A 22,942-nucleotide genomic window follows, 5' to 3' on the forward strand; every position below is an offset into this window, starting at 1 on the left:
TAAAAAATAGTCATATACATTACTGTTTGGAGCATTTTCTGTTGCTTCTGGCTTTCTTTGCCACCTTCAAATCTGTAGCCAAGTATGTAAAGAAAAAACAATAAACAACAGAGGCAAATCTAAGTTATAAATCCTGGACAGTAACGAGCAGCTGCCTCAGCTTCCTTTCTCCTATCCAAGTCATAACTAGAGGCCAGTGTAGGAACTCACTCTGCACCACCCAGCAGAAACCACTGCCATGCAAACAAGTGCATCCCAACTCCGGGAAACGGAGGAGGAGGAGGAATGGTCATGTTAACACCGTATATTTATACAACAAGAGACCCAAACCTAGCACCGGATCCATCACAGGCATTTCTTCACTCTGCTGTTGTGCCACACAGCGGAATTTCAATGTATATTTATAGAAAGAAGACAGTGGAGGAGTCACCTCGGTGCACTACCATGATACCACACTTGGAGCTAAGAGATGCACTGCACTTTGCGAGCCAGAACCTGCAGGTTAGGGCGGCTCCAGCCCCTTCGTGCTCTATGATCGGGAACGTGATCACTGGTTCTGTACTGCTAAAGGGACCCAGAAGAGCTGGCCCAAGCTGACTCCTTCAGCACAATCCTACCTTGACAGCTCTGATCCGGTGCGATTCCCTGCAGGAAAGCAGACCTGCGTGAACCCCGAGCCGGTGTGCAGGAAACAGCCAGGGTTTGTGCACACAGACAGGATTGCAGGTACTGCTGCAGAGACGAGAAAGCACCGGCTGTAACTCCATGTTTTAAATTAAATTTGCAAAAAGATATTAAAAAAACAGTGCATTTCTTGTGCTTTTCTTTACATAAAGAATTCAAAGGAAAGTTGCAGGAGCTAAGTTCTCAGTACAATTTTCTGGTTTTTTTTGGATTAGCATTTATCGATTCAGGAAACACACAGCTCACCCATGTCCACCACTTCTCAGCAGCACTCAAGATTCTTCAACACAAGGTCAATGGTAAAAAAAGCACTGAAATAATGTCAATATCCAGTGTCCTGCTAATAAAGTCATATTTTAATATAAAATATTCATACAGCATACTCTACACCTCATTCTCTCTGCTAGCTGAATACTGTTACTGACTAGTCAAACAGAAAAACTTCAACCACTTTGCTCTTCAATGTTTTGGAGGGACAATATGGTTTCCAGCAGCTACTTTGATCACAGTAGTGGGGGGAAAAGGAAGGAGGAAAGACAAGGGGTAAATGTTCCAAAAATCTATATTAGGTTACGAAGTTGACTGAAAGAGGGGAAAGTTTTTCAGAACGTACGGACTGATCCCACTCAGTGGAACACGAAACACCACACTCATTAGTGTTTCCATTAGAAAGTTCTCCTTCCTGCACTGCAAGTCACCCCTGTGCTCTCTTCCTGCCCAGTACGAAATCTTCTCCCTCTAGAAACAAAACTTAGCCATTGCTCCCCTCTGTTGTCTTCTGCTCTTTCGGTTAGAGTTAAATAATAATTAATGTTGCTATAAAGATGAGTTAAAAACCCCAAACGCAGCCTTGGAGCTCGCTCATCAGGGTGTCATGTTTCAGGAAGCTGATTAATGTCCGTCAGTTTTGTGTCATTCAGGATTGCACGGATTCTCTCCAGGGAATCTGCCTGCCGGATCCGCTCCAACTGCACCTACAGAAAACCAGGAGACACCGTGAGCTAAAACATACAGACCTGGAGGCTGAGCTGAGCAGACAGGCAGAGCCAGCAGCCCTGCTACTAGCGCAGGGAAAAGCAGGATCAAATTATCACTGGTTGGGAAAGGCAGGGCTTCAAGTGGTACAAACTTCAGTTAAGAACAAGAGAGGAGGACAGAAGAGAGCTGTGTGTTTAAAATAATAATTAAAAAAACCTGGGGTTGTTTTATTTTATGTTTCCTGTTTTCGTTTAATAACCAGCTACTGTCAGCAGACTGGCCAAAGCACCAGGAGAGGCTGTGTAAACCAGTGTAAACTTTCAGGGGACACTTGCGAGACAAGTATGAGCCTAACCCACACAGGCCTGCAAGTCTCTGGAGAGCAAAGTGAAAACACTTCAGGAAGCAGCTTTAAACATTTCATCTTCAAGCACACTCCCACTACTGGCTTTTCTGATAAATGTCTGTGTTCAGTGCACTGAAAAAGTGCCCCCGAGAAACAAGCGAATGAAGAGATGGCAGTCTGGGAAGGGGAGCTCAAGCTTTCACATTTTTTGCACTAGGATCCAGGCTTTCTGTTGAAATTTCAGACAGGGGTTAATGGCTTTTCCTCTGCTGGCAGCACACACATGCACAGCCCTTCCCTGCACTGCTGACACCTGAACTTGGTCACTTGACACCTCACGCACAAGCGAGACAGGCCCAGACCCTGCACTGACGAGTTCAGGGAAGGAAATCACCCTTCCTGGCTACCAAGAAACCCAAATCCCCAGGTGATACAGGGCAATCCCTCCTCGTGTATTATGCTGCAGGCCTTGTGCTACCCTCAGTGGAGACAGCACCTAAACCACTGCCTGCCAGAACAGCCAGAACTGCCCATGCGGGGCTCTAAGCACAGAGGGACAGTGAGAAACGGGAGGCAGCTTCACCAGCCAGGACTCCTCAATGGTCTCCTTTGTACCACCTACTCCTCCAGAAATGGCCAGAACAGAAGCAGACAGTTCTCTCTTGCCCAAGCTAAACTCTTGTCTAGCAAACAGCCTCCAGGATTCCTGGTTTTGTTTTGCAGAGAAATCTAAACACTTGACTCAAAAAAAATCATTTTTTAACGTCAGATGGGGCGATTAACTGAAAAATTAAAAAACAAAGATACTGAAGGTGACCCAAATCTAACCTGGCTCCCTGAGCAGACAGTCACCCTCCACTTTTTCTAAGGCTTCCTCTCTCTTGGCTTCCTCTATAGTCAGCAGAAAGATTAACTTGACAAACTGAAATTAGCCTCAGTGACTACCCCTGCCCAAATTCCTTCCTTCTGCCTCATGGCGTCTCAATGCCAACCACAAGTTCTTACTTTTTTAGACAAAACAAAGGAGAAGCAACAGGAACACTAACAAGGATAAGACCTTTAGATACTCTAAACAGAAAGGAGTCATTATCAAATGAAGCAGCAGCAGCATTTTACATATTCAGACCCAGCAGGACAAGTTCCTGACTTTGCACTTCAGTATTTGCACCATGATGCACTGCTATGAGAAGCGACCTACTGGAGGAACATCATGGGATGGACAATGGTCATGACACCACTATTCATGGCTCTTCACAATTCTGTTTCACACAGTAACTGTACATTTCTGCTGATGACAATGAGTTGGAATGAAGTAATCAGAATGCCCAATAGGCTTTAATACTATTAAATACTACCGTTTAATACAATAATACTATTATACTAAGAACACCTGATTAACTGTGCTGATAACTTGCATCGATACTGACATAAGAAAATTTACAACCCTATTTCTTGTTTTACCCAGCTCTGGAGGAAGCAGAGGAACAGAAGTAGCACCTTAGACTGATTGCACTGCCCTTACCTGAAGCGTCTGAGAAAGCTTTACAAAATCCCTCTGCACTTGCTCACTGACATCCAGTTCAGTCTGCAACCGCTGAGCTTTATTCTTCTCTTCAAACACCAGCTGTTCAAGGTTTGCCTGAAGACAAAAAGATTCTCTAGGTTATATTTAAACTGAACACATACACACATACACACACACACACACACACAGAGAAGCAAAGCTTGTATAAACTCATTAAAGCATGATACGAGAAGGAGGATGCCCTGGCTATACACAAGAGTCCTGGCAAAAAGATAAACCAGTCATTCTCTGCTTCAGTTTTCCTGACTGCAAAATAGAAGTTGCTGCCTAGCAGACAAGTCTGGATTAAACTGGTTGAAATGTGGGGGAAAAAACAAAAAAAAAAAAACAAAAAAAAAACCAAAAAAGGCATCGTCTTCTAAGGGCCTCAAAATAAAACAGATTCCTAAGTTTTAAACAAAGCCTGACGGTAGATGGAGGGCAATAAATATCAGTGAAAAGGTTATCTTGTCTGAGTTTCAGTCAGAAATGCCTTAAATAAATAAATACTTGGGAGGAAGGGGAAGAGGGGAGAGAGAGAAATCATCTGGCCACCAGAGTAGGGTTCTTTCCTATAGCAAAGTGACATCTATTCAAAAGTCTCAAGGGGTTCAAAGCAGGGGTTGGTTAATCAGGAAGCTTTTTAAATGCAGAGTTGTTACCAAAGCCCAACTTTGGAAGACATAATGAAAACAGAACAAAAGCAAAGTGACAATAGTTCAGATCTGCTGCTTTACAAATCCAAATTCACAGTAACTGGGGTAGAGATTTAAACAGCACCCCATGGTGACTACTGCATTAGCCAACAATCAAAAGCTTCCCATTTCATTCCTATGTAGCAACAATCTTTGATCACTTAGTGTAATCTTCAAAAAAAGCTTCAAACCTACTACACATCAGACACCTCAGCTACCTTTGCTGCTGTCTCCTTCTTCAGCTGTTCTTCCAGAGTATTTTTTGTTTCCTGCAGACTCTCCAGCTGCTGTAGGTTTTCCTGTGAAGAGCTTTCCAACTGCGTAATTAAAAGACAGAAACAAAAAATCTCTTTAATTTCACACGGTCCTGTTGTACAGAAAGCATCCAGCCTGACTGTCTTGCTAAGGACTCCCAAATACTTAGAGAAACGCTCAAATAATCTCTCTCTCCATCATTTTTGTACTGAAGCTGGAGAGAAATAGCCCAAACTCATACATAGGCTACAGATTATTAGATATATTATTATTGGATATGAGGAGTTTTATAGGGAAAAAAAAAACACAAACAAAAAACCAGGACAGTATCACTATCAGCATCACTGACAGAATGAGCAGAAAGAAGAAACCTCTTCTCTTTAGTTGAAGACTTACACACAAACATACACACACACACACACACACAGTGAAAGGACTCCTTACCTGCTCCTTTTCCACTTTTATTCTTTCTAATTCAGCTTTTAAACTAGAAATGGAAGCTGGAAAACAAAAATAAGAAACCTTGAATGCAAGAAAAGCATAATAAACAGGATAGCTCCTGATTATTCCTGTTAATATTTAAAGGAAAATTAAATGCATGCTACATCAAAAGACAAAAAGAAATAACTGTACTTTTGTTTTTAGCTACACTGGCTGCATCTTTTAACAAAAATGAACATTTTTGATAAATGCAGATAAAGCTATTTGTTCTGTCAGTAAAATCTGCAGTTATCTTGTTTCTTTCTAATATTTCTATTTTAAGACAGTTTTATCCCCTGCTCACCTATTTCTTCTTTGCAGTTCTCTATTTCCAGCTGTAGCGTTTCCTCTATATTTTCTTTCAAATATTGTTCAGCTTGAATCTGTTCTTTTAAGAATAAAATCTCTGCCTTAAGTTTCTCTTCCAGGTGATCTGCTGCTGTCCGCACACTAATTATGTCTTCTCGGTATTTTAAAATCAGCTCACGGAGCTCCTGAATCAATAATTAGCAAGAAGTGGTGTTACTGCAGGATCTTCTGAAAAATACAATACTGAATTTTCCAACATAAAAGGCTAAAGTAACATTACCCCAAGTTTTGTCCTAGCACACCATCCACAAAGGTTTAAAACAGAATAGCTAGTGTTTTGCTTGGCCATGATAAGGAAAGAGCTTGTTAAGATCCCTGTATCCATAGGCTTAGGAACTCCCCTTGCTTTTTGAGCCTAAGGACATACAAAGGTTGATAACGCTTACCCTTCTCCAGGGCTAAGGATTATTAATAATTTTTAACTGCAAGGTCTGGACAGAAATTAAAGTAATTGAGTTTGTTTATTGAATCAACACTTACAGTGAAGCTGCAGTGAGAGAACAGCTGTGTGTCCAGTTGTAAAATACAGCTTAGACTCTCTGAACTGGGATATGCCAGCAGGTAACTGACAACAGATCCGCTGTTAGGCCACGATTCCTCACTGCTTTTATTAATATCTGTCCATACCCCGAAGCCTGCTCATGGCACTGCTCTCAATCACTGGTGGGATCAGACAGCTTTAGTTCATACACCAGACTTAGAGGGTTAAAATTCAGATTATTGCTCACTATGAGTCAGCTTTCTGTTACGAAGCTTCTTCCAATGAATCCATCAGGCGCTTTATAGATGTGTGTTAATAGTTTATTATTTTAAAAGGTTTTACCTCTTCGGCTTCTGGCAGAATGAAATTTTCAGCTTGCTGTAAAGATACATGCAAGCTGTGTTTTCCTTGAAGACTTTCATTATCTTTTTGTAGTCTCACTAGCTCTTCTGAAACCTGCTCCCTTGACTGTGTCAGGACAGCCTTCAACAGAGAAAAAACAAACAAACTGTTCATTAAGATCACTCAGCAACTCAGCTGTAAGATCAAGTTATTAAAACACCTCAGACATTCTCAGTATTAGATATCTGTCCCTCAATGTATTGTGAGGAAAACATCGGTCAAAACAGTTGACCCCTTGATGAAGGCTCTAGCTCCCCACCCTGCTGTATAGTGCATAAAAAGAAAAAAAAAAAGAAGAAAAAAACCTAAAAACTTGATCCCAATTTAGAAAGAATCTCAAATTGATGAAAATGTTAACTAGCATTTTTAAGTGACCCTGCAAACTATTTCAGGTTATGCACTTGCTTGCTTGTTTAACATCTTCACCTGTTAAAATGCACAGCTCTCTGGTCAAGCATCAGTGGTTTTAAGACAAACAGCCCTTTCCATGTCCAGCAAGCTCCCAAGGTTAGACAAACAGCACTGACAAGTGATCTCTGTGTTTAAACTGCCTTACCATTTGCTCCTGGACACTTCTCTTTGCTTGTGAAAATTCCTGTTGCAGTTCATTGAGGAAATTCTCTGACTTCTGGCATTTGACCATAAGAGAAGAGATCTAAAAAATAAAAATAAAATGAAATAAGCTAAAGGGATAATATAATTCTATACTAATAAAATACTAAGCTTAATTTACAAAATCTGAATTAATAAACAGCTCAGAGGCACTGAAGAGAAACTGCAAAGCTGCTACCTAAAGTTCTAGCATTTTCTTCAAGATAAAGTAACTTTAGCTCGTTTCACAGAAAACACAGATATTCAGAAACTCTACAATTAAGTTACTACCACAGCAAGGCATGCCTTACAGCATAACTGAGCATTACTCAATAAAAGCTGTCCAGTACAACCAAAGGGAAAGCCCTATCCATGTCCTTGAGGACTAACTTCGTGTAATGACTGCTACTTCAATAGTAAGGCAAAATACTGCATGAGAGAGATAAAGAAAAGTCTTGTGTAAAGTATTTTCCCAATACTGTAATCTTTAGTAACAGAGTCATAACTAAGGCAAAAGAAATCAGCCAGGACCAAAAGTGGTGACGTGATGACAGAAACACGCCAGCCTTACCTGGAAACTGTGGCAGAATGCCAGTTAGATGGATTATAACTAACACTAGAAATTCTTGTTTCTAGTGACAGACAGTCCCTGCACATCCAATGCAAGAAAAGTGTTTCTGTCACATGCAAGGAATCATGAAACATTATTCAAAAGCAATGCCATTACAAAATGCTTGTACCTGATTAGAGGAGTCCTCAGCACTTTGTTTCATGTAATCCTCCAATTCCTGTTTATCTTTCATTGTTTTTTCCAGCTGGTCATTAGCCTGCCTCAGCATCACCTGCAGCTTTTTCACCTGTGTTGTTACAACAAAATAATTTAATTTTCCATTCTTAGGGTTGTAGGGAGGATGCTTATTTCCTGAACATAAATATAACCCACCCATATTCCACCTCCAAACAACAAAACAAAACCTTTGGCAACCCAAAAGCTGCATTATTGCTCTTTTGAGAGAAACACCTTACATCACAGATTGTACCTGTATGGAAGGTAGCTGTATGTACTGAATTCTCGCAGTATCAAAGAAAGTAGAATTTAATGCATGAAAAACATTTTAGAAAATAAACTATGATGAATACTGGCTTCTACACAACCACAACACTTTTCACGGAACACTGCCTCTACCCCAAAATTTTATAGCATCATGTAAAGTTGCTCCCCTGAAGTAAATATTTCCAAGAAATATATATATGCAGAGTCCACGACCATAAACAAGCACTAACAAGTTGGGTTACATCTGTAAAATGCCATAAAATACCCAAATTTTATATACGTTGATATCCTTCAATTAAAACCAACGAGTAGAACAACAGATGGTTCATTGCAGCATCCTTGGGAATTCCTACAGCTGCAAAAGTCTTGCTAGAGCTGGAAGAGAAATCCCACCTGGTCTCGTGTCTCAGCCTCCTGAATCTGGATCCCTTGCAACTGCTTCTCATAATTGGAGCACATATCACAGCGCCTGCCCAGCTTGTTCCCTGCATTCTGCACCTGGAGAACACAGAGTTATTGCCTTCCAGAAGGGTCATAAACTTTGTAAGGAATGCAGGAGTGCTACTTACTCCCAGGTGTGTTGTATGAGCACAGAATATTATGGATAAAAGGCAGTGGCAGAATCATGTAACAGTAAGATTAAATCACTCTAAAGCTAAAGGGCAAAATCTTTAAATCAGATGCTCTAAATCATCTTTTCCTGGCCTAAGTCCCACTACTAGCACAAGAGCAATAAGCCACGACATGCAAGAGTTTATGAAGTCATTCAGTGTGTCGTGTTGAAATACAGTGTTAAATAGTCTATATAGAAATAGGCATCTTGGAGAGGATATTTCAGAAAGCTGTAGCATTTTTTTCATGCAACTATATTAGATTACAAGCCAAATTATTGACAACATTGCAGAGCACAAACAAAAAAAAAAAGTCAGTGCCCCAAGTCAGGATTGGGGGGACAATGATGACAGAGCGTGAAGAGGAAACAGCCACCGTTTGACAAATATAAAGGTTTTGGCCAAGGGGACACAGGGAAGTCTTTCCAAGCTACAGCTCTAAGTCTGCCCCGAGCTGGAATCCCTTTCACTGCTCCACGTTCCTCCCACACGGAGCGGCGTTCGCGTGCCCAGCCCGCGCTCCTGCCTCTGCACGCGCGGGGAAGCTGCTATTGCTGCAAATCCTAGGGATGGGTTGGAGCGAAATGGCTTCCAAATGTCAGCGGGGCAAGGAAGTGCCTGAGAGTGGAGGATTTAAATTGTCTCTGGCATCGCTACACTCTGTTTTACCTCATGTACCTCTCTTGACATTATAGACTAATAGCAACACATACACACACACAAATGGCATCTTTGGAATAGGTTTAGAGAGATCTTTGCAGACAGGGCACACTCCAGGAAGTCAAGAAGTTAAATATCATCAATATTCAGTTCTCCTCTCCCCATCCATCCTTTGCCACCTCTCTCTCTTCCCTATCCACACTCCTAGGTTCTTTATTTTCACCTCGTCTTCCCCGTCATCCCAGCACCGATCATCTGATACCTTCCTCCCTGCTACTGAAGAACTGATGCAGAACACCCAGAAGCAACAGCTTCCATTGCTACCCCTGCGGAGAGGGACCGACACTGGCACAGTGTCAAGCCCAGACTGCTGCCTGGTGCTCTCAAAAGTTGGTTTTGTGCAGCTCACGTCCCTGCAGTTGTCTGAAGCCTGCCCTGCAGAGGCTGTTGTTCCACACACCTTGGTTGCTCCCTTCTGGAGTGCCCTCCACACACAGCCTCTGTAACTGTGCTGGGTGCAGGCAGCAGCACTCTTAGCTCTGCTCCTTTTCCAAGCCAAGCCCAGCTGCACTACAATTTCTCTTTGATTTCCATTTTCTCCTTTATTTCTGCCATTTTCTTCCCCTCATTCCTCAGATTTGCAGGACCAAAGGGCCTGCCAGGCCTCCCCAGCACCAGCGGTGACGGCAGCAGACGCGCGTTGGTTACTCACCTCCTTCTGCAGGAGGTTCCACTCGGTCTCGCTAACCAAGCGGTAACCGCTCGGGGAAACGTAAGCGCTTTCCACCCCCTGTGTAACGCTGGAAAGAAGGGAAGCAGTCTCTTCTTGCTCTGGTGTCATTGCTTTGATTGCTTTTTCCTGATCTTTGGTTAACATGAACCCACTTGGCATTTGCAGAGACCCAAGCGAAGCCGTATCAAAGTTCTCAGACACTGAATCTGCTCCGACCAGCGGCCCAAAATCTGACTCATCCAGGTTCCCGGCAGATTTTGCTTTGTTGTTGTATCCTAAAGCTTTGGACTGTAAAGTTCCAGATGTCCCCAGACTGTCTGTGGACTGTGCTCTTCGTAGTCCATCCTTAAACATATCATTTTCTGATTTATTGAAAGACTCGCCAGAAGACAGAAGCAAGTCTGCATCCAGTGAATGGACTGAGCCATGGGTGCTGTTTAAATGCACCTGGAATTGAAAAACAAGGAAAAAGAGAATTACAGACTGTGCTCTAGAACTGCAGCACAAGCAGAAACTTAGCTGGACACTAAGGATCAGACATGGTAACTGCAGGTTTAAATTGGCTTTGATAAGAACATCTGATCACTAAACTTACGTACGAGACACTTAAAAACATCTTCCAACCTCTTGTGTGCTCATTTTGCCATGAGACATGTACAAAAAACAACAATGAAAGTGCCTCCAAAAAGTAATAAATTCAGAAATAGGTCCAAGCTGGACCAGCAGGTGACTAAAATGTGTCCATGTCAGTGTTTAAAATAAGGAATCTTTTTCTTTCCTGTAACTAAGAGAGTGTGGTTTGGGGGCATTTTTCGTGCTATATTTCAAAATATCTGGGTGAAATTTGTAAGCGTAGCACAGATATCCAAAAAAACCACAATTATTCTGCATTATTCCTGTTTTTATAACTGTTATAGAAATGCCTTACTTTAAGCATCTTCTTTAGGCATGCCACTTTTACAAGTATTTTAAAATGTAAATATTCGTGAGGAAGTAGTTCATAACTACTAAGGAAGACAATGGGAACTTGCAGACAACAGCATCGTCAGACAACAGCATTTGACACAGATTGTGTTTGTAGTTGCAAATTGGAAAGCCAATTAAATGTTCAACAAAGAGCTTAAAATTTGTCATACTTTGGCTTGTAAGATGTGCCTGATAATATGGTTTATTAGCTCCTTGGAAACATTCTGTATAGCTAAAAAAGGTCATAAAGAGCAACCACAAACAAATTTATTGACAAAGACAAAAACCTCTCTGGAAATTATATCCTTACTCTAAACGTAAAATATGCCATTACACATAATTCCTAGAATTAAATAAATGGGGAGCTTAAGAGCAAAGCATGTCCCAAGAATTGTCCCAAGAAGTGTCAGAAGACAGGCCTTTTGTTCCCTCTCATTTTCATATCTAGATACAGAAGTGTTATTATTATTCAACACAGTATTTAAAACAGGCAGAAAAAGTAGTATCCCCTTACTATAAGCTAAAGGGTAGAACCAAATCTCAGCTATGTTTAGAAACTATGGTTTTGAACAACTTTCTGCATTCTGTACTATTTCCGAAAGAGCATCTTACTCTGCTACAAATTGTCAATAAGCAATAGTGGGCAGATTCTGGAATATATACCTTTTTTTTTCCTTTCGAAAAGTATAAACATACAATTCTATCTTAAGCACGTGCATGACTTTCTATAACACACACACACACACAGAGGAGAAAAAAAAAAAAAAAAAAAAAAACATCCTGCTAAGGACATGGAGCAGCATCACTTTCTCTGGCTGTTATGATGAGTCTACTAATGCAGTACAATCAGCTTCAGCAAACCTTGGTGCTGAGCCCCAGCCACTGGCTTGGCTAAAGCAACTTATTTCTAGCTGCTGAATTTACACAGCCCAAAACCTCTACTTGCACAGCTGGCTGTAGCTTCACACATACGTGTGTATACATATACATAGACACACAAAATAATGCTATTTTTACACATGCTAGGCAGCTAGTTAACTTAGCAATGAATGACTACAGACCAGTCTAACCAGAATAAATTCAAGAGAGACATATATGGGCAGATGAGCAAATGCTTCAATCCATTTGCTGAACATTCAGATTTAACAGAATTCTGAAGATTTAGGTGTGTTACAGAGTGCTCATAAATCCCAAGGGACATTAACAACAATTAATATCCCAATGAAAAGGATAAGTTATTGTGTGTAACTGAACCTCTCAGTACTAGACAGTATTAGTCTTCCAATCTTTATCAGAATTTACATATTCAAGAACAACTCCAAAGAGTATTTAACCACTTATTAAGAACTACAAACTGTAGAGAACAAAGGACACTAAGTTTCCATTTGTATTTATAATAGACACCCTGAGGAATGCAAAATTGCTCAAAGTTGCTTTGAACTATTCAATTGTTTTACCTCTTCATTAGAGCATTGGGTAAGGGATTCCTCATGGGCTAGAGAACACGAAGCTTTCGTTTCATCATCTGAATCCTTTTGCTTCTGCTCCTTTCTTTTGCTAAGTCTCTGTTGATCATCTTCTTCCTAGAAATCAGTGATCAATGGACAAAGCATATAAGCAGGATTCATTTTTGTCTTTTTTTATCATTTTTGTTTCTTCTTCCAAACTTAAATTCTGGGTATTATTACCCTTTCATTTAAAAGTATTAGCAATCTTGTTGGTACAAATATTTCAATATTCATATATATACACACACTAGCTAAAAAAAAAAAAAAAAAAAAAAAAAACCACACCACAGTTCCTATTAAAATCAATAGCTGTCATTTTAAAACCAGAATCTGTTCTCTCGTCGCCAGCATGTGCTTTCAGAACCTGGCAGATCATATCAGCCCTGCAGGCTTTTTCTACAAGAGAGAGGAAAGCAGCAAATAACCTGATCCTTTTTTTTCAGTTCCTCAACTTGTCGGAGCTGCTCAGAGGTCAGAACTATTTCCATACGTTGCATGTCCCTCATCAGCAAACGCTGAGACTCCAAGAACTGGTCATTGGCTTTTTGCCATGTGTGTTTCAATTGGTTGTGCTGTTGTCGTTCTTGCTCTAAGAGATGGCAGACTATTTAAGAGAAAGAGTCAAAAAATTTTAAACCTCTTTTTCAAAGAGAAGCATTCTCATGAATAAAAGTACTTATTGTTCTAATCAGAAACAGTCAAGCTTTGTTCAACAACTATTTAGAATGAAATACGACATTTTTGTAATTCCCAAACCTGGCTTGAGAATAGGAATGTATTACCAACAACTTATAATTTCCCAATTTGAAGTCTAACATTTTAATTTTGATCATAAATTCAAATAAGTCTTTTTTTTTCTTGTCCTTCTTTAAATGATGCCTTGTAAATTCCTATTTATTTCAGCAGAAAGTTCTGCTTCTTGCTGCTCTACAGTGATTCTGTACTCTGCTGGCATGCATATACATTGACACATCCATTCCCTCATCAGACCTCCCAAACTGACAAATTGCAGAGCTGGAAGCAAATCCTTGTTGGAAGTGTTTAATGGAAATAGTCTTATACATGTACGTAAATAATGAGACCAGCAAAATCACTTTAGTAAGAACAAAGCTTGCAATAGCATGGATTTCTGATTCTCAGCACCAACCATGGAGGGAATGGATTTGTTATTTCTCTCTCTCTCAGGACTCCAAATTCAATTATTCTGTTAACATTTCACAATCTTTCACATTTAAATTATCCCCTGCACCCTTTTTTCTTCCCTCACTACATCTCTAAAACCATCTCAGAGAAGAAATCTTAAGAGAATAACATTTGTGTTGTTTTTTGCAGACTCAGCATAGGAACATCAAGGGGATTATCATTAGATAGGTACCTTCATGCAGTTCTTTCCGTAACTTCTCTGCATCTTCTTGCAGGACTGATTTTTGCGTATTGAGAACAGCCACATACATCTCTAAGTCTGTCCTACACGACTTTTCAGCTTCCAAATAATGGTTCAGTTCTTTAACCTGAACAAAGAGAGGGAAAACCATCTCACTGGAGCACGCTCTCCGGCATTTCCTTTTTATTTCAAAATCTAATGCCTTCTGTGCGAGTAACATACAGCTGCTGAACACAAGTTTATTGCTAGGAATCACGAATATTCAACAACCAGTGAGCAAGTGCTATTTGTATTAAATCTGCATGAATTTACTCATTAAAACTCTGCTAAATCAAACATGCAAGTATATTGAGAGCTTCAGCAGTTAGATCACCACAGCGGCACGATGCACGGAGACGGGAAGAGACCCATGTCCAAGCCCAGCAGACAGCGCAGGATTCCTTTCAACAGCACTGGTAAAGCCAACTACTGACCTGCTGTGTTTGGTTTGGGGTTTTACACCTCCAAAGAGGATGTGGAAACAGTTCAAAGAGAGTGACAATACTCAGAAAACATGACTGTGAGGCAAGAAACTACTAACCCAGGGATGTTAGCCTAAGACAAGGGGAAAAAAAAAAAAGAGAAAAGGGAGAACAGGAAAATAAAATATTCAAACCCATGAAAGAGTGCTGCAAAGAAAATTCTGTCCATGGAGGATGGGATAAAAATCAAGTTGAAGTAAGGAAGAATGAAGCAGCACATTAGGAAGGTTTGCGTTTTTTTGTTTTTGTTTTTAAACAGCAAAGCCAACAAAGAACTGAAATAACAGGCCTGCAGAGATTAGAGAATCTCCATCAAAAAATCTTTTAATGTAAAGTTACAGAACTGTCTGTCAAACACAATGGATGTCCGGATGGATGCCGTCTTGGGGCATGGAACTGGTCAAAGGATTTCTTTATGATCCCACATAGTTTTATGATTTTCTGAGTCAGGGATCACATGAGTTTTTATTTTAAAGGAAGCAAAAGCCTTGAGGCAATTCCTGACTGGCTCCACAAAGCTGTTCCTCATCTTTCTCAAGACAGCCCTGCAGCCACAGACACTAATTCAGAATTCCAAGATAATCCATCTGTGTTAATTTGCCATTAATGGTGGGGACAGTTTCTCCTGCCCCAGGATACCAAGTCTTCTGTCTGCAAGCCTGCTAACCATGGAAAGGAGAAACCAGGCTCAGAGGATCACCCTTGGGAAGGCTGGACCAGCTTTGCAGGAAGAAGTGCATTATTTCACTGATGCAGCTAAACATCTGACACTGAAAAACAAGATAACACGGCTCAAAGCAGATCTGCGGATTTCGTCATGAGCAACAGAAAAGTCAAAGGCATCTCATTCTGCACGAGTCCTTGGTCTTCTTATCTGGCTAGTTATACAAATCAAAATAATACCTTGCATTTCTACAGTGCCACTAATGAAAGCACTTTAACAGCCTCCCAACTTCCCATGTGTTTTTTATAAAAAAAAAAAAAAAAAAAAAAGAGGGCAGAGATAGACCAAAAAGCAGCATCCCCGTGCTAGATAAAAAGCAGCAATTCTTTCCAATTCAGCTAAAAAGGTTACAGAGATGGAGCTAATGGGAACTCTAGACGAGAGGGATAATGAATAGAACTGACCACAAGTAACAATTAAAAACACGAAGTATTTTCTTTGGTAAGAATCACTGTCCAAAGGGGAACTTTTAAAAACAAACAAACCACAACAACAAACCTAGAAAGAAGAGACACACATAAAAATCTCCCAAAAAATGAAAAGGAGGACAGACATTTTACCCAAGAGAGCTACACTCGTCTGACTCATCCCACTGGGTGTAATGCATGGATTTTAGAGGGCTGATGGACACTAACAAAATTCCCCAAACAGTCAATCTTACTCAGAAAGCCATTGCATATAATGGAAAACGGAGACAGTGCAACTTGAGATGTTAAAACTGGTGTTCAAGGAAAGTTCTAGACTGCTGAAGAGCAAGAGAAAAGAAAGGATCAGCATCTTCTCCTCCCTCCCAAATTCAACCCTGCAATGAAAATGGATAAGCGTAACAAATCTGTAAAGAACAATGAAAAAGCTCCAGCATGGCCAGTCAATCAATATAGTAACACTGTCAAGATTGTAACACTCGTCCCTCAAGCCCTGGAGAGACCCCCAAGTGGGACTAAGAGGGAAAACAAGAAATAGAATTTGAGCAAGGGATGAGCATATTTTAGGAATATCTTCCCTTAGGAATATCTTCTAAAAGAATGTGAGCCAGAAGGACCGCAAGGAAAGACACCCAAATGTTAGGTTATTTGTAACTTCAGCCTATCTGATTTTGAAAATAAAATATTCATAAAAGCTATCCTTCTTTCTGTATCAAATAGCATATTAAATGCAACTATCTCACACTAATGACAAATATTAGTTATCCTCTATAGCTAATGAGAAAGTTGAGTAGGATTTCTGAGATACCTGAAGGTTACAGAAATGCTAGGAAAATCTCTTACATGTTACGGAAAGCTCAAATTCATAGAAAGGGATACTAGTCGCTGCCAAGAAATCAATAAAAGACACAAATTCTGGTAATATTACCTCAGTTTTATACCCAGGATTAGCAAATGAAATACAGCAGATGCTGGAGGGAAGTAGATTAAAAAGCTGTGCCAAATGCAAATCTTTCTGTGGCTTTAAGCATGACATTAATCTATGGGCCAGACAGTTGGAGAGGGGAAACGCAGCTATTTTCCTTTTATTCCCAATAGAGTTGCACTTGTGCAATTTAAGCTAAGCACAGATGATAACACACATGCAACCCAACTCTAAAAACAGAAATAAAGTAGAATATAAATAGGCCAGATATGTTATTTGCATTGCAGGAGAAGAGACAAGAAGCTTCATAATCCTGCTTTTTCTCTTTAGAAAGTTTATCACGGCTTACCTGCATCAAGCTACCATGATGTGAGACACAAACTGGGTAGAGTTAAACTCCAGCTCACCTTTGATGCTTCCAGCTCCTTTATTTTTTCTTCAGCTCCTGTCAGTTTTTCCTTTAGAGCTGCAATCTCCTTCTCCATAGGCATCACAACCGAACGAAGCTTCTCAGCATCTTCTTGTGCCTGAAATTAATGCAATAAATTACAAATACATTATCACAGTTTTCACTACAACCTTTCCCATTAGGGGAGGCATCTGGAGAAAAAAAAAAACCTATGCCAATAAAAATCACTCACTAAATGTCCACTTCTAATGCTCATTACTATTTATTTCAGCAGTCATCTCTATGACAACTGCATTTGTTCTGATCATTGAAGGCAGTAGAATTTTAAAACCATGTATGAATTGGGCCACAAATATCTGCTCCTAAAGAGACTGTCAGTAAATCTATCACTCTCAACACTGTGGAGAAAATTCAAAATACACAATTCATAAATTGCATACACATTTCTATTATTAAAGGCCTAACTGTCCTGCAACTTCATACAACATAACACACATCAAAACCTGTAGATGACAAGAACTGCATGGTGAGTTACTGACTGTTCACCAGTCTATTCATGGAGCTAAAAAGCACAGGGATCTGCACAGCATAGCTCGGTTTTGGAGAACCATCTTAAAACTCTAAATTACTACTGATGTATCATCATTTTTTGGTGTTACTGTACTAAATATTTCAAAATTATGAATAGTCAAGCTATCACAGAAGCCACAACATTTCCAAAGGTGTTGGAAGTTCTAGAAAGATCAAAGCAGGATAAGGGAACAAGAAGACTGAGAGAACAGAGAAAGAACAAGGTAAAAATAGCAAGAATTAAACAAGAAATAACATTCGGTCTTCAAACTCAGCATTGCACAGGGCAGCCTCGACATCCCTGCTCTCTCTATGCTCTGACATTCCTTCTCACATGTGAAGGAAATAAAGTAGAATATAAACAGGCCAGAGCCCAGAACCTGCCCAGAGCCTCCACAACACCAAGCAGAACATGCAGAAGGAAAATCAAACCTCAAGTATTCACCACAATAAAGCGGTTTAAGCCACAAAGAACTGCAGCTACCTCATTTTTGTTGTGTTTATACCTGAAGGTTCAGGCTGCTCAACTGCTCTCTACTCTCAACTGGCAGAATTTGGCAACAAAAAGTGAAAACTGCATCCCAAAACTGAAGCTTTCAGAGATGACACTTCTCATCTCACCAGCAAAGACAACCGCTGCATTTGATGATACTTGTGTCTTGTTTTAAATCTAGACTAGAAAACAGGTTTCAGAAATTACTGCCCAGCTTTCCGTTTTCCAGTCAGCTTGCTGCCAACTCTAACCTGAAGGGGACTTTCAGCAAGTGATAACAGAAGACTTCAGTGGTTTAAAAACAGTTAAAATAAATAGACAAAATAATACTGCAGTAGCTGACAACCATATTGAGTGCTACCAGGCCCCTGGGTTCCCAAAAGCTTAATAATAATAATAATAAAAAAGGCTAGAGACAAAATAAGATTGAATTTCCTCACATTTTGCTCACTTGTGGTGTGCCCTCACCACTGCCTTGCCTGTGCAAGGGGACAAATAAAACCGGTGAAGCAACATCAAGGGCCCCACGTGACAGGGTGAATTCAAAGCCAGGGGCACGTGACGGTGTCACAGGGGAGCACGAGCCCCAGCGCCTGCTCCACGTCTCCTTCCTTGCACCGTTCACTGCCCCTGGCCCACGGCAGATAATCCTGATACCTGCAAGAAAAGTTCAGTCTGACTTTGCATTGCTCAGTGCTGAAGAGAAAGCAACAAATCCTTTCGAGCTGGGGCCAACCAGTTTAGAGAAGCTGTTGGAAAGTTTGCCAAAGCCAAAACCAGCCTGTCCAGCAGCAACCAGCTTGTAAAACAAAATGGTACCTATCGAGTTGCAGCTGATGGGAAAAGCACTCCCGTTTGCACTTCTTTGGGAACACAACAGAACTTGGGGCTTTTGTTGTAGATTCATCTGATTTGCAGAACTTGCAAGGTCGGCATGCTGGTGCTCGAAGTGCTCTGGGCAGTTTGCATCAGCTAAAGAAATGCACAGATATCACCAGGAAAACGTGCATGCCCTTCTAATATTCTGCTGAATTTACCTGGCTGCAGCAGACCAAGCTTTGACACAATTATTACCTTTATTTATTCATCATTGAACAAAATAAATAAATAAAAGCCCCTGCCAAGGCCAGAAGTGCCTGAGGTGGAATCAGTGGCTAAGCTGCTTACAAAAAAAGGAGGGATTTGCTGGGGAGGATGTCTGTAAAGTATTAAACCTGCCAAAACCTGGCCAGGGGACTCTCAGACCAACATCGAATCAGAGTTTGTTCCTAACAAATTAACAAATAAACAAAGGAACCAGCAACTTGTGCACAAGCACACATAAAATTTGAGCTTTTCTCTTTAAGGCAGACAAAATACTGGAATAATTTTTAATCAATTTTTAATATTCTTTATCATTAGTAGTGAACATGGTTTATTGGACTTCAGATCTTAAAGCCTGAGGTCAGATTACCCTCCTCTTCCAATTCCCCTTATTCTAACTATCAAGTTTGCTTTGTAAGTAGAGCTTTGTCCTTTTTTACTCCCTCTATATCCAAAATACCTGTTCAGGAGACTTCTGCTAGGCAGGAGTTCGATGCATCCACGCTAAAAGAGCCTTTAGATTGAGTACAGCTCCAGCAGCAAAACAGCCACCTTTCTGAATGGAAAGCAAGGTCTGGATAAACTGGATTAGCCAAATTTTGCCACTGTGAATTTTCCAGAAATAGCCTAATCATTAGTGGTCAGAGAACTGACATAGGGGTACAATGGCTAAACTACTTTCAGCATCTATGATAACTCTATAAAATCCACATGTGATATTACAATATAGCAGGAAGGAAAACTGTAAAAAAATATATATACATTTTTGGAAAGTTAATCATTAGACAATTAGAAATTAGAAAATGTTGACTTTTCCACTTTTGAGTTGGAAATAAGGTTCAAGTGGCACATTCAAGCTTTCCAACATCTCCTAAAGTTGTTTGCTTTATGGTAAAAATCACAAAAGCTATGAGTTTTCTCCAGTGCTCTGGAAGGCTGCGCCCTGATGTACATTTACACGGAGAAGCAGCGCGGCCGCTTCCTGACAACTGTGCGTGTCCCACCGCAGGCTGGATTCGCACAACCCCGGAAAGCCAGCAAAATCCGGGGAATCCAGCCCAAAACAGTACCCCTATGATAACATTACCCCTGCCCACTGCTCCCCAACCAAGAAAAATCACATGTAGACTAGAGGTCTGAACAAACCAAAACTGAGCGTTCTGCCAATAAATAAGGTTTGCATCCCGAGAGATAGCTACAGAATTTGGATCAACTTTTTTTTTTTTTTTTTTTTAATTAGCTTTCATGTCTTCTGCAGAAAAAAATATGTAGACAAACGTAATCTTTAGCAATTACAAGGATTCAGTAGTTATGGACTTCATGTTTTTTCTTTGTTTAAAATTTATCTTATAGCCAAACAGGTCACAATTGAATTGAGATATTATCCAATCCAGAGAGCCAAGAAATCCAGTGCCCTGGACACACAGGTTATTCCTGACCTTGCATAACTACCTAATAACTAAACGACTAAACACATGTTGTATCTTACATGCTGGTACAGGACCTACTTGCAACAAGAAAACGGTTACTTTAAAAATATATATATTCTGAGATATTGAGATATCTGTAGTTTCCTTAAAACTGTCAAGAAAATGAGGTATTTTTAAGAACTTTTCCCAAGTTTATGCATTAAAATAAATCCTTCCTCATAATAGATGAAATAAAGATGAATGATTAATTCACCTCTGTCAGAAATACCTTTTTTTTTTTTTTTTTGCATGTTTGGCAACCACAGCTTTTTGAGGGTTTGGGATGTTGGGTTTTATTTTTCTGGTGAGATTGACTAATTCTGTGTTTATCTCAAAGGTTTAATGTAGAAGACAAAAAGAAAAAAAGAAAAAAGACAAACATGCAAACGTGTGAGGAGTGTCAAATATAACAGTTAAAGCAGTTATATTTCAAGCAGCACTCCCAAGACCAGATTTCCCCTTTCTCCGTACTACATAAAGTGCATGTTCCTCTGCTTCAGAGGCCCCTCTAGACAACTTTCCAAGCTCGTGATGATCACAGTATTAGCCACTGATTAGCTAATCACTCAATTAATATCAATTACCCTTTCTTTTAGGAACACAAGGAACATTATCCACTGTCCGGGAAATTTGTGATGCTAACTGGCTAGTGGTAGTGCTGCTAGGTGTAGGTGAGCTGCTTTGCCATCTGAGCAATTTAATATCCAGCTGTTACATAATCTGTACATTCAGATGAAGAAAATGGTGTTGAAATTTTAGATGTTGGATAGTCTGTATTTCAGAGTCTTTTCTAGTAGAGGGAGATTATTTTCTGAACATACTTACTGATAGTTGGTAACACACTGTCTGCATTTTTCTGTGTTGTTTGTGCAGGACTCGCACTGTGATCCCATCCCGACCCCACCTTCCAGCTTTAAATAAAATCTTTGTTCTCTTAGTAGAGCTAAAACTTTCTCTAAAAAGAGGTTGATGTTTTTTAACTTTATAGTGGCACAACTCTGTAGTCAGAACATCAGCAATAGATCTTTTCAGGCTCTCACCTTTATAAATCAGGAGTGTGTGAAACACAGTCTTCCTGAATACCAAACAGTAATCATGTAACTAAATCAAACCTAGCAATATTCAGAAGAGTCTTTTTATATGTCTCAGAAAATAAAAAGAAAAAAGAGAAAGAATCAGAAAACTGATTGCTTGCCACAACATAGTAACAAGAGGGACAACATCCAAATTCAACACAAGGCACCTCAATTTACTTCTATGAACTGTTTCAAGTCACATACCTCCGAACAACCACCACCTTTCCAAACTTCAAGACAATTATCTTCCATAAGCTAAAGCCTGCTGTCTTAAGACAACATGGTTCTGTATTTCCTGGAAGGCACCACCACTATGTTGCACAAATGTGGCTCACCTCCTAAAAAAGGCCCAAAGAATTTTAGAAATAGAGCAGAATTTCTAAGACCTCAACCAAAGGACCGATGCACAGAAGCATGGAGGAAGTTATATAAGAATTTTTCACTGCAGAAAAAACTCAGAGTTTTACTTAAGATCATCAGACACCACGACAGGAGACTTTACAAAGCCCCATGCTTTTGAGAGCGGAAGGCCAAGCCTCACCAACTTTTCAGGTCCAACCTTCTAACCAAATCCACATAATCAGATACAACCCCTTTAGGGATTCCAAGGCAGGATCAAGTCATGATGACTTTCACAAACACAGTTTGCAGAACTAGATCAGGAATATTTCTGAGGAGTTATCAGTAGGGTGTAGAAACAAACTCACGCATAGTATATCTTGAAACAGAAATTGAACAGCTGGATTTCAACGTACCTTTTTCATTTCATTTTCTAGATTTTCTTCTTCTTGACCTTCAGACAGCCGTCTTCTTAACTCCGCTATTTCCCGTTCCACATTTTCTCGGTATTGATTCCATTGAGCTCGTTCCTGCTCCAACCTGCGATGATACTGGAGCTCATAGTCACGAACAGTCTCTATAAAATAGCATATCCAAAACTTAATTTCAATATAAGTTACACAAAGAAGCTTTAGGAATTCCCTCTCCAACCAATGATCTGTTACAGTTGTTTAAAACTAGGACTACAGCAAACTCTCCTTTTCTCTCCCTTCCCTTTGACTTTCACCCAAAAAGCAGATATATAAGCAATTGATTTCAAAGAACTGCATTTCAATTTGTACCATAATTTAAGAAAAACAATCTATATGCGTGTGTATTTATATGTATACACGGTTCCTAATTTAAAAACACATTATGCAAACAAACTACCCAAACTCTACTTCTTTGCAATGCAAAGAAGCAACTAAACCTTCTCACATCTCTTTCACTTCTGTATTAACAACATTATCCCTTAAGATAAGGGGCCATCTTTGTGTACATATGTTCAACAGCTGGCACAACAGAGCCTTGTTGTTGCTTCATGTATCTATGTACATCATAAATGGAACGAATTGTATTTATAGCAAGCCAAAGGAAACCTGTGTACCAGTACACATGAAGAGCTCTGTTCTCTGGGGAAAAAGCACAATCAGGTGATGTGGAAAAC

At 40.0% G+C, this 22,942-nt stretch overlaps 1 protein-coding gene across 1 annotated transcript in view; it reads right to left on the reverse strand.

Annotated features, from left to right (window-relative positions):
- Positions 1-1,019: 1,019 nt before the first annotated feature.
- RABEP1 (rabaptin, RAB GTPase binding effector protein 1) overlaps positions 1,020-22,942 on the reverse strand; it is a 39,052-nt gene continuing 17,129 nt past the window's right edge. The window contains exons 4-18 of the mRNA XM_088530123.1: positions 22,212-22,372; positions 16,764-16,883; positions 13,753-13,888; positions 12,803-12,981; positions 12,327-12,452; positions 9,883-10,350; positions 8,293-8,397; positions 7,586-7,702; positions 6,811-6,909; positions 6,195-6,335; positions 5,307-5,496; positions 4,967-5,022; positions 4,486-4,584; positions 3,531-3,647; positions 1,020-1,658 (exon numbers count right to left, since the gene is read on the reverse strand). Of these exons, the coding sequence (XP_088386249.1) occupies positions 1,557-1,658; positions 3,531-3,647; positions 4,486-4,584; positions 4,967-5,022; positions 5,307-5,496; positions 6,195-6,335; positions 6,811-6,909; positions 7,586-7,702; positions 8,293-8,397; positions 9,883-10,350; positions 12,327-12,452; positions 12,803-12,981; positions 13,753-13,888; positions 16,764-16,883; positions 22,212-22,372 (2,216 nt within the window). The 3' untranslated portion in view covers positions 1,020-1,556. The remainder of the gene's footprint in view (positions 1,659-3,530; positions 3,648-4,485; positions 4,585-4,966; positions 5,023-5,306; positions 5,497-6,194; positions 6,336-6,810; positions 6,910-7,585; positions 7,703-8,292; positions 8,398-9,882; positions 10,351-12,326; positions 12,453-12,802; positions 12,982-13,752; positions 13,889-16,763; positions 16,884-22,211; positions 22,373-22,942) is intronic.

This window comes from Tinamus guttatus, unplaced genomic scaffold, assembly GCF_059628265.1.
Source record: "Tinamus guttatus ecotype Peru unplaced genomic scaffold, ASM5962826v1 Tinamus_guttatus_pri_ptg000356l, whole genome shotgun sequence".
In the NCBI taxonomy this organism is placed as follows: domain Eukaryota; kingdom Metazoa; phylum Chordata; class Aves; order Tinamiformes; family Tinamidae; genus Tinamus; species Tinamus guttatus.